The 12,265-nt window shown below is 33.6% G+C and overlaps 1 protein-coding gene across 2 annotated transcripts; it reads right to left on the minus strand.

Moving 5' to 3' along the window:
- Nucleotides 1-549: 549 nt before the first annotated feature.
- On the minus strand, nucleotides 550-7,499 carry Csn2 (casein beta). 2 transcript variants are annotated; one of them, XM_076937742.1, is made up of 9 exons: nucleotides 7,435-7,499; nucleotides 6,068-6,130; nucleotides 5,314-5,340; nucleotides 5,177-5,197; nucleotides 4,211-4,231; nucleotides 4,082-4,123; nucleotides 2,373-2,894; nucleotides 1,738-1,781; nucleotides 550-833 (listed from the first exon to the last, which is right to left on the minus strand). In XM_076937742.1, exons 2-8 carry the CDS (start codon nucleotides 6,116-6,118, stop codon nucleotides 1,776-1,778), a joined length of 690 nt encoding a protein of 229 aa, XP_076793857.1. In that variant the 5' UTR covers nucleotides 6,119-6,130; nucleotides 7,435-7,499; the 3' UTR covers nucleotides 550-833; nucleotides 1,738-1,775. The 2 variants fall into 2 exon arrangements, with proteins under 2 accessions (XP_076793857.1, XP_076793856.1); XM_076937741.1 differs by having other exon boundaries at nucleotides 4,082-4,126.
- Nucleotides 7,500-12,265: the final 4,766 nt, after the last annotated feature.

A 12,265-nucleotide genomic window follows, 5' to 3' on the forward strand; every position in this document is an offset into this window, starting at 1 on the left:
CAACAAACTTCACATTAGAAACTATTTTCCTAGAATGACCACAAAATTTACTACTCAGTATAAGATCCTTTTTGTCAGTCACAGATGTAATAATTGCGCAGGAAAATATATTTAAACCAAGATTGCAAGGCACAGATGGAATATATACAGCAAGCTAACTTTTCCTCTGCACTTTGATATCTGTCTAATCATCATTTCAAAACATTACATTTGATTTACAGATGTTCTTAATGCAATCATCGTGGGTATGTTTGTTGTATTTTCTCTTTTGGATTTTTATTTATTAGTACTTTATTTTATTTTGGTTTTAGACAAGTTCTCATTTAGGTAGCAGATTACCAGAACTCACTATGTATATCACTCTGGACTCAGACTCTTGTTTCTCAGGCTTCAGCCTTTGATTACAAATAATATTGGTCTGCCACTCCCCAGTAGTTAATCATATGATAAATTTTAATGTCCATAATAAGCTTACATTAAAACTGAATAATCTTTAGAAAGTTTAGAAAATTATAATAAAGACAAGACAATTTAATATGCCTAAAAGATTATTTTATTGAAATGACTGGAAAGGAAATAGGTTCTCAAAGAAATATGAATAATAAATCCAATTTTTACAAACTATTTTGTATACATTATTGACTTGCATTTTTGCATATAATTGAGAAGCATAGAGAGTCCATGGGTCAAATTCAAATGAATGCCATATTATACATAGAATAAATATAAGAATAAAATTTCTTTTTTTCCATGTAGGTTCATTCAGAAATATATCATTTTTGTAGCATGATCCAAAGATGAAAAGGTTTGTACATTTCCATTTTCAGTCAATTCTGTGAAAGAAAAATGTAGAGTCAGTTCTGTTGTATTAAATCAGTGGTTCTCAGCATTTCTGATGCTGCAACCCTTTGACACAGTTTCTCATGTTATGGTGACCCCCAACCATAAAAATTATATACTTTATCATTTTATTGTTGCTTCATAAATGCAATTTAGCTACTGTTATAAATCACAATGTAAATATCTGATATGCTACCTCTGTGAAAAAGTCTTTCAGCCCCCAAAGGGGTCTTGACCCACAGGTTGAGAACTGCTATGTCATATTAATTTGCCTCTGACAATTAAAACCAATTGTTTTATAAACATGCTCTATTGATCTTCTTCTTGGAGACATAGAAACTCCTATTCAATGCCAAATCAGGTCACAAGAAATTATTGCAGAATATATAGTCTTTGTTCAGTGTGAAGTGTTTTTACAGTTTAGAATCTCAAAGCTATATTCTCTGCTCTGTTGTGGCTCTAAATACCTGGGTAACTTATTTTTGACTCATGAATGAAAGAACAATTTTACATGCAGTAAATATAAAATTTATGAGATCTACACTACACATTGAAATGAAAATTGACCTGTGAAAAAAGCAAAAATATATCCACATAAAATATAAGAAAACTTCATTTCTGCTTTTTTTTCAAGCATAATATGAGATATAAAGATAAAAGCTTTTGGAAGAAGATAGATATATGCCAGTGGCAAATAAATAAAATGAAAGCCCCTTGAAATATAAATTTTGTCTAGTGTCATGTTGATAAGAAGCAGTCAGCCAGTGAAACCATAGTAGTAAGTGAATACTTTGATGAAATTTGCTACTCTGTTGTGTCTATATATGAGAATAAAATATAAAAAGACATATAAAATATAAAATGTATCATTCTAATCTTTAGTTTCCAAGAACTTACCAAAAAAATAAGGAGGAGAAAATAACCCAGAAATCTTCTTAGACCTTAAATACAAACATAAAAATAAATAAATATACATTTCCCTCTTACTCCAACACTTGCCTAAAGTGTGTACCATGTAGCAAATGAAACACTACGATCTTTTGACTCCATGTACATAAAGTCAAAAGTACAAATAAACTGCAGTATGTGAATAATATATATGCTCAAGCAAATTTTGGAACTCTACAAAAAATAATTTGTTACCAAAATCTAGTAAGATTGGCAGATTTAATTGTGGTTTAGTCTAGATTGATACTTTGTTGAGTCAGAATTCCGAATCTACCAATTAAGTCAGTGTACTTATCTGTTCTCAACGCGCCATTACTTTATCTAGATAACCTGTTATATCGGAATCTGTGAGTAACTAGGCAGTAGGCACTGAGAATTAGGTTAAACATGAAGATCTCCAGGTGATTCGGTTTGACAGCTAACCCTGAGGGTCATCTGTTTATTAATGAACTATACATCTAATCTTTCATTCCAGAGCTCTCATTTCCTTTATCATTGTCTTCATATATATATATATATATATATATATATATATATATATATATATATATATAAAAATTAAAAGGAAGAAAATTTGAACTTACAGAAACGGAATGAAGTTGTTGAGTAGCAGGGAACTGGAGGGTGGGGTTAAGCAGAAGTTCTAGGTACTGCAGAAGGTCTTGGGCAGACATATCTTGTGGAAGGAGGGATGCTACTTGCTGCAGGAGGTACGGAATTTTGGACTGAGAAAGAGACAGCTGGGGCTGAGAAGAAACCACCACGGGAGACTGAGGAAAAGCCTGCACAGCCTGTGCCAGGAGCTGGACCAGAGACTGAGGAAGGTGCAGATTAGCAAGGTCGGCAAGGCTGGGGATTTGAGAGTTAAAGAGCACAGTTTCAGAGTTAAGGAAGGGCATCTGTTTGCTCTTGGGAAGGATGCTGGCTTTAGCTTTCAGGAAGGATTCCAGTTCAGGAGAAATGACAGGCCCAACAGATGGCACCACAGGTGGTTGAGCAATAGGCTGGACGCTTTGTGGGAGGGGGCTGCAAGAGATGGTCTGAGCATATGGAAAGGACTGGGGTTGTGACTGGATGCTGGGGTGAACTTTAGCCTGGAGCACATCCTAGAAAGAGAAGAACCTTTAGTTCACAATTCGGCAAAGTCGACATTCTTGATTAATTAATAATCTTTGACCTAATGATAAACAAAAGAATGAACAACTACAAAAGCCTTCATTGCTTAAAAAAATACCTTGGCCTAACTGAATACGATGTCTAATGGCTGTAAATCTAGCAGATTGAAGCCTGATGCAGGAGGATTGCTATTAATTTGAGATCAACCAAGGATAAAAAGTAAGTTCTAGGAAATCCTGGAGTACAGAGTAAGGCTTTTCTTTCTAAGATAGACAAAATAAGAAAGCATTGTCTAGGGTCACATAATGAAAATAAGTGAAGTGTGCTTAAAGGATTTCTAACCTATTCTATTCTTGGATTAATTATAGTGTAAAATAAAACTGATGTTCAAGATTTTTCAAAGTCTTTTCACTTTATCCCAAGCCATTTCTACATCTGTAGCTATACACGTCGGTATGAGAGAGCACTGACTTTTCATACTCTGTGGGTTGATAATAGAACAAATTGATTTTGTATAATTAATTTTAAAGGGTTTAGTGAGATATCAATTTTTTAGTTGGTTTGAAGATATAGTGTGAGCAGCAAGCAATTTGCAGGGGAAAATAAAAACCTAAGGTAAACTATTACACTCCATTATACTCTGTTGAGTGTATAACTAGAAGTGTGGTATACACGTGGAACGTGGTGCTATTCAGATAACCAGTGATTTGAAGGCATGCTCTGCTACTTTACGTCACAGCTCAAGCAATGTTGCATTCACTTGCTCCATATCTCACTCCCCTTATTGTGAACTAAAATGGTCCTTAAGACCAGATAAACAAAAAATGTAAATGCTATCACAAAATAAAATATGCTTATAAACCATTGACTCTACTGAAAGACAGTTAACTACATGCATGAGAAATTCTTAAGAACTTTTTTTTTTTTTTTTTTTTTTTTGGCCTAGGAGTGAAATGAATATACAACAGAGAGACTCGCAAGATTCTCCATCCTGTAGGTTGTCAGTTCAGTGCCACATCATCAACGTGTCCTTTCATTGACGTGCTCACTTAGAAAATAAAAGGAACACGTTTTCTACTGGAACATGTAATACCACTAGTAACTGCAGCCATGATGGAGACAATGTGCTGATGCCCACATGCCCTTTCTAGACCTGATCTTTTGATGAGCAGTTTACCTCTGCATGCAGCTGTCCCATGGGATTCACCTTCTGAAGTTTCTGCTGGAAATAAACAATACATTAAAAATCTCAAACTTTTCATCCTCCTCAAAAATAAAGCATGGAAATAAAATACAATGGGTTTACCTCGCTGATGTGTTCATTTTCCTTCAGAAAAGTAAAAAAAAAAATCATTATTTCTAGTGAATAAGTAGAATTTTTCAATACATATTGAAAACTAAGGTATTTAATAAGTTATCTTAGCAGGTTACTAATGGGAAAGCTGATGGGACTTATAGTTAAATTATTTAAAATGTATTGTGTATGAGAAGAGTGAGTGCAGTCAAGAGAGAAAAATAAATTAGTGAGCAAAGTATACAGAGAGATGTCTAAACAGTGCTAATCCCCTCTACAACTTGGCTTCTTTCTCTGTCTACAGATGATTTTTAAACGTCATTCCTAAAACAAAACATAATTGAAAATGCAGACTAATGACAATATATTGTAGTGATCACTCTGAATTCACTTGCAAATATGCTAGGCTTCAAATGAACTGTGAGAAATGAATAGTTCCTCTGGGGTATTTGCAGCATTGTGAAGAAAAATAATAAACAAATGATAAGTATTTCAAGGTAAAGACATCTACGTTATACTCTCAGGTAAATTTAGGACTACATTGTTTCCTGTTGATACTTATTTACATAAGTGACAAATTTAAAAACTAAATATGTCCTTCTGCAAGCCAGCCTACCTATTATAGAGTAAGCAGGTCATTTCTATTGGAATATTTCTTTAGTTGGTGCTATAACTCCTAGCCAATGAGTGTGCTCCAAAAGGCACACAGTGAATATTAATAATCCAGGTCAGATTATGGAAATCTCACAGCAGTGAATAAGATTGTGAGCTTATAAAATAAAGAGGGGCTGAAGAAGCAGTGACAACATTTCATATAAGAAACTGATGTGATTAGGACATGAAGCTATCCCCATATTTTGCTGCCCCTAAAATCATGTAAAGGATATTTACTTGAGAAGCATATGTTAAGATATGAGTAACACAATATATCTCAACAGAAAGATACTATGTACTGCCTCCAGGAGACAATTGCCTTACCTCACTGGAAATACTATCAGTCTGTAAACAAAAATACATACATATATATGTTAAATTATAGATCAAATTAGGACTTCAAGATCATTAAAAGTGTAGTAATCTTAGAGTTGGAAATTTGTTTCAATAAAAACTCTTACCTCAGAGGATACAGTAAATGCATCCTTCTGTAAAAGCAAACAAACAACCAAAAGAACATTATTAGTTTCTACATCTACCTTGTTACTAAACACTTTCTATTTGATTTTAGTGTCTTTTATCTTTTTCAGAAATTAAAAAAAGATAATTGGCTTTTATAATCTTGAAAACTTATATTTACAATTTCTTTGATCTTGTAATAAATTTTTATTGATACATTACCATATTATATAAATGTATATAAAATCTTGGATGACTGACAAAAATTACCTTAATTTCCACTGAACACTTTTTATTATGCCTATGACTCCACTCATAGCCTAGCCACTATTCTTGATTGTATTTCCACCTCTGAATATCTCTTTGGAGAGGCACAGTAAGACTTGACCTGCTCATCTAAAGAGATACACACACTTTATCATCAGAATGAGATACTCAAGCTGCACATGTGAATTTACTTTTGTGAAGTCATGTACTTAATTGATGCATTTCTATTGCCTTGTTTAATTTTTTATTTTTATTTTTGTTGTAGTTGTTAGAGAAGTTGTGATGCAATAATGCAGTAAGCATTTGTTCCACCTTGTAGACCCTACAGGAACTTTGAGACACTGCGTGATTATCAAAGAAGTGGTGATTAAATAAACAGATCCCAAACTCTCCATGGATTATACATTAAGAGCTATCACTGCTGCTATTGTGTGTATGTGAACAGATTCTTTCCTACATTTTAATTATTTAGGAAGCTTCTTTACACACCTCTCTTGCAAGAGCAAGTGCCACAAGGCAGGCAAGGATGAAGACCTTCATGGCTGTCAAGTCCTGTGAATGAAGTGAAGAATTAGTAACAGATTAGTCAGTTAACAAGTCAAAATTTACCCTGGTTCTTAAATACTCCTATTACTAAAGACTACACTCAGACTTCAGTTGTAGCCACCATCAGTGCTCTTCAGCTCTCAGCTCTTTCCACTCTTCTGGGTTACCTCTCTTTTGTTATCAGTTGTATGAATGCCTTACAAAAGCTATGAAGAGCTCCTAACAACCAAAACATTTCACAATCCATTCATTGAAAGGTACAGAGCACTCACAGGTGGCCAAACAGTGAACAAAATATTTGTCTCTCAGGATTGTTGGAGCCTCCCTTCTAGAGTGAACTGGTAGGTAATGTATATTAACTGTTTTGTTGTATGTGAGTAACCACAGCATAGAAATTAAAATTTTAAATATATTTATAAAGCATTCTTTCCAATACTTGAAAATAGAAATTTATCCTATTAGTGAAGAGAAATGTTTTTGGTTTTTCTGATGGATGTTATATTATTCATTATTAATTCTTCATTGCCTAAAGCCTCCTCCATGGACATATTTCAGTCATCCTAGATTAAAAGAAAGTTGTACCTTTGTATATTTTAAATGTGGGGAGAATCTGACTACAGTTGTTATATTTAATTCTTGGCATTTTATATACCAGTTTTAAACCAGAACTTCACTGTTATGTGGTATGCTCTAAACCACAGTTCTTTCAACACATCATACTTCCATGATCACTGTTTCTAAGTCAGTTCTGACTGTTCTAGAATTTACTTTTTAAGAAAATAGAAGAGTGTGTTTCTATTTTCCACATGGATTCTAATATTTCTTGTAACATTATGAACTAGATCAAGAATTCCAAGTCCCTGGAGAAGTTTTATGGTTACAGTCTTCTTGCTTATAAACATGTAATTGGCTGTATCTAACAACTCTATATTAAATATCTGTTTTCCATGATATAATTTGAGTGCATTATTCTAGTAAAATATATCAAGACAAATAAGATAGCTTAATTAGAAGACAATTCTTAGCCTCCCCTTTACGATAGTCACTGGCTTTGTCATTTTTACTACATTTTCCCACTTTTATGAAGCCAGTAGTCATTGGAATTTGTACCAAATTTTTCTAGGCATTTCTGACTTTTTAAAGCCTATCCTTCATAAAGCCTATCCTTTAAAGTAATCTCATCTGTTTTTAAATACCTAATTTCAAAAAGCTGTACTTTAAGTAAATATATTATTTCTATAATATAGTCTAGTATTTATTTGAAATAAATAATGAAAATAATATTTCAAACTTACGTCTGAAGGTCTTACCGTTAGTAGAGGACAAGAGTGAAGAAGGTGAAGCTGAGAGGATGATGGTCTACCAGACTCTGCAACTGTATATATACTGTACTTAATGACATGCTAATTTTGTGGTTTGTAAGATATTCAAAAAGTCCCTTCAATTCCAAGAAGTCCACGTGGTTAGAAAATGGTTTCTTTCTATTGTCTTTCCCAAGAAATTCTGGGGTACATTAAACAAGGCAGCAATTCAGAAGCTGGTGAAGGAACTTGTTCAGGAAAGGCAATTATCCAATAACTTAAAATAACTGGGTGCCCCACCAGCCAAGTACACAGTTCTTAGCCCTCTCCCCAGCCTAGTGGGGGGCTCTAACCTCAGTTATGCAGCAATGATATAGAGACATCAAAGATACACAGATTTGCAGAGACCAGGACTTCATCTTAACCTGAGCACTAAGAACTTAATTATGCTAACATAGTCTAGTCATGTGTAGCAAACTCTTGCTTGTTCACATTCACCAGATTTGGGAAAAATAAATACATTAAACTAATATTCAGTATACAGGGGGATGTATTTTAATAGTAGTAAAACAAATCAGAAAAAGAATCTGTAAGGTTTGTATAAAAGATAGAACTATAGAACTATAAATCTGTAATAAAAAGTTTGCAAAATGGGCTGAAAATAAATCTAATTCTTTGCTAAAGTATATAAGGACTCAGGGTTCTACAAACAACATCAGTGAAGGTATTTCTCTCTCTGTTTCTCTCTCTCTCTCTCTCTCTCTCTCTCTCTCTCTCTCTCTCTCTTTTCTTTCTGCTCTTTTATTGAAAATATCCATAGAAATTTATTTACTTAACAAGCGGTTATCTTTTGCTCCTCCTGTTATGATGGTCATTAATAGTGATTACAGACTTTTATCTTTTTAATGTTATGTGTAACAACAAATAAATACATTATAATCATTATCTTCTCATTTTTTCACAAAGCAATTTGAAGTTGCTCTTTTTTCCTACTAGTAACATTTAGTAAATGAAAACACTATGTAGTTGTATAACTTGTTCAGTCATGTTATATTTAGTAGTAAAGTTTTCATACTTACTCCATGTTTGTCTCTGTACAGAAAATTTTTATTTAGTCACATTAAGTTTCACAGCCCATACTTTAATTCATCTGGGATTTTGTTGTGAAACAATCAAATTTAAATGTAATAATTTTTTGTTTCAATGTATACAATTTCATTTGTCTAATAGAAAAATAATACATATTTGACGAATGTAGTGATGAGTTTGCTAGTTTAGCTAGATCATAAAGAATAAGTAGAATTTTGAGATTAGTAAGTGTCACAATATGATATATATATATATATATATATATATATATATATATATATATATGAGGACCCATAAAGAGTACACAGTATAAGCTACTGTGGTAGTTATTTGATAGAATCAAATCACAATATTTTGTGAATTTCACATATTTATTAATATTGTTCACTAAAACATGAAAATATTTATAATCAAAAAGTATTGTAAAATATTGTGGATTTTGAAACATTATGACAAAATAAACTCAGTGATCATTTAAAGGATGTGCTTATACAAAGTTATTATTGCAGTCAAAGAAAGATATTTAAATGACTTTAAGTAGGGAGATTGTGCTAAGGAACTTGAATGACAGAAAGGATGGTTTCATGAAAATGGGAAGTAGGAGAAATAAGAGAAATTAATAAATGAATAGGCTATACCTATCTGGGTGATTCAAATGTCAGATGTGCTACAAATCAAGATAGGAAAACAAGAGCTAGGTGTGGTGGTGCAGGCCTTTAATCCCAGTATGTAGGAAGGCAGAGGCAAGCAGATCTCTGTGAGTTCAATGCCCCACCTGTTCTACAAAGTGAGCTCCTAAATAGACAGGCTTGCTACAGAGCAACCAGACCCCCCAGAGCTCCCCGGGACTAAACCACCAACCAAGCAGTACACATGGAGGGACTCATGGCTCCAGCCGTATGTGTAGCAGAGGACGGCCTTGTTGAACATCAATGGGAGGAGAGGCCTTTGGTGCTGGGAAGGCTTGATGTCCCAGTGTAGGGGAATGCAAGGGCAGAGAGACAGGATTGGGTGGGTGGGGAAGCACCCTCATGGAAGCAGGGGGAAGGAGAATAGGGGGTTTCTGGAGGGGAAAACAGGAAAATGGGATAACATTTTAAACGTGAATTTTTAAAATCCCGATAAATAACAAAAAAGAAGAAAAATATTAATGTGGGGGAGCAGAAATTAGACTGGAAATGGTGAGTTAATTGTGAAATTGGAAAGAAGACAATGTGGGGAAATGAAGGTAGCTAGCCAGAAATGAGGGATTGGAAAGGGACATGGGAAGTAAATATGATCAAATACATGATAAAACTGAATACCAATGTCATTGAACCCCATCAGTTTCTCTAATAGATGGATGCAGATACTGTTTTTAATGGACTCTAATGCACTGAGAAATTTAGAATAGGATACAGAGATCCATAAGATAGTTACCATGTAGTCAGGACACCCAGAATCATAGCAGGGTGATGGGAACAAAAGAGAACTGTAGGTTAAAAGGGGTCAGTTGAGGGAAGCTGCAGAGACATGCCAAGGGAGTAACAATAGTGTATGCGCTTTGCCGGCTCCAAGTCACATTCAGAAGAGTACAACCTATACAGAATATACTACCCCTACTAAGAGAGGAGGGAAAGGGTGGGTTGAAGAATCCAATATGTACATTAGGATTAAAAGTTAGAAACTGAAAGTACAGAGTATCATTTTCTCATTCCTTATAATATGACTCTGAGCTAACAAATCTCAAGAAGTTCAACATTAGAAAGAAAGCAATAGCTGAATTATGACTAGACCCTAACATTAGTCTTGTATGAACACCGCATGAAGTGTAGGTACTCCTTGGAAAAAGGGACGTCACAGATTAAATATGTTATTTCAAGTGTTTCGGTGGTTTCCCACATGTTGCGATAAGGAAACACTAAGGTCAATCATAATCTTTATAGAAAAGCAGGTAGGAAAACCTACTTATGAAGAATAATGATCATTTTAATAAGCCTGAAATACAGTGCAATAGACAGAGAAGGCATAGTTAGTTAAGGTCATATGGTGGTGAAATAGAGGGAAAGAAGATTCACAGATCCATGAGTTCTGGGCAGAATTCTGATAGATATGAAGACTGGGTTGACCTGAGGGTAAAAACAAATTCTAGAATACATATGGAGAGACCAGGGTCTTAGATCTGAGGAACAAGTACTTAAACCAGTCCAAGCAGTTCATTTAGACAAGATTAGAAATGGGACAGACAGTGATAAGCAAAGAATGTTGTAGTCTTAAAAAAAACATGATGTGTTCTGTAGACAGTAGGGGTGCATAGTAGGTTTTCAGAAGAAAGATATTTGTATCCTGACTGTTTCCAGAGAACATATTATCTCAGCAACAATTCATTAAAACAAACCTACACATGGACATTTTCTTTTTCCTTTTTTTTTTTTTGTTTTTTTTTTCCCTCTATCTTTCTTTTTTTTTTCCAGTAAGAAAAAGCTTTACAAGGAGATGGTGACAAGGAACAAAACTGAAATCCACAGGGACAATAGGATATTGGCAGAATTACCATAGTAAATGCTGAAGAAGCTGAAGGAGGTCTCAAAGCACTTGGTTTGTAGAGTTACAAATGATGGGCCTCAAATTCCAATGTCTATATACTGACTGATATTCACAAAAGAGTTTAGCTCTTTTTGTTTGATACTGGTCATTCTATAATGCTTCTCTCTATTATTCTCTATCTGTAAAATATAAATTTTCTTTGAAAGAAAAAACTTTGCCATATGGCTAATTAATAGTCTTTATTCTGAACAGATATAGTACTAATATTATACCAATTTTGTAGTAGATAGTGACAATCCCAGTACTCAAGCATGTGTTACAGCAGTTGAGAAAGCATAGCCAATGATTACTATATGTTGGTTTGTTGATTACTTTTTTCTTTTTACTTTTATTGAAATCTTTGGTTTTGCCTTTTTTGTTATTAAACATTAAAATATTTTGACCTTATAACAATGATAATTGAGATATTTTCTGTTTTTATAAATTTAAAATAGAATTTGTATCAGAGGAATAAAATGATTCTTATTTTATGTAGCATCATTTTAAGGTATGTTTACAAAACTCGTTCACGGTATACAGTATAAATAAGTAAACAAGTATAAATAAGTAAAAAATTAGCTAGTTAATTTAATATTAAGCAAAACTTACTCTTATTCATTGTTCTCAATTCATGAGGGTTTCTACTTGTGAATAAATTCTTATTATCAATTGCAGAAATACAAAAGTATTTTCAATTTTCCAGTAATTTTGTGAACCGTCTTGTACTAACCACAATTCTGAATTCGATGGCAAAGACTAAGTTTTAGTTGAATTCACTTTAAGTTTCTGTGCATTCTAAGTCAGAGAGAATCTAGGAAAGAAAATGTTGAATTTTTTCCAATGCCTTAAGCCAATTTAGGAAACACTTTGGCTGCCCTGTGTGTCCTAGCTCCCTGGATTGGCAATGCCAGGCAACAATATAAGATTTCTAAGAAAATTAATTCAGAAGTGAGCAAGCCTTACCTATGCAACATTTCCTTTTAATTTTCTCAGCAAAATGCTTTACATCCTGTACAATAGATACAGTATTTCCTTGAGACTCTCTCACCAGCTTTAACTTGTTTTAATCAATATACTTATAGATTGGTCTGAGCCAGAAAATTAGAAAATCATGATCAAGGAAAGAGTGACTAATATACTAGAACAAGGGAATTTTCCAGTGAAAAAAAATTGAAAAACTACAAGC

The sequence above is a fragment of the Arvicanthis niloticus genome, chromosome 7 (genome assembly GCF_011762505.2).
Source record: "Arvicanthis niloticus isolate mArvNil1 chromosome 7, mArvNil1.pat.X, whole genome shotgun sequence".
In the NCBI taxonomy this organism is placed as follows: Eukaryota; Metazoa; Chordata; class Mammalia; order Rodentia; family Muridae; genus Arvicanthis; species Arvicanthis niloticus.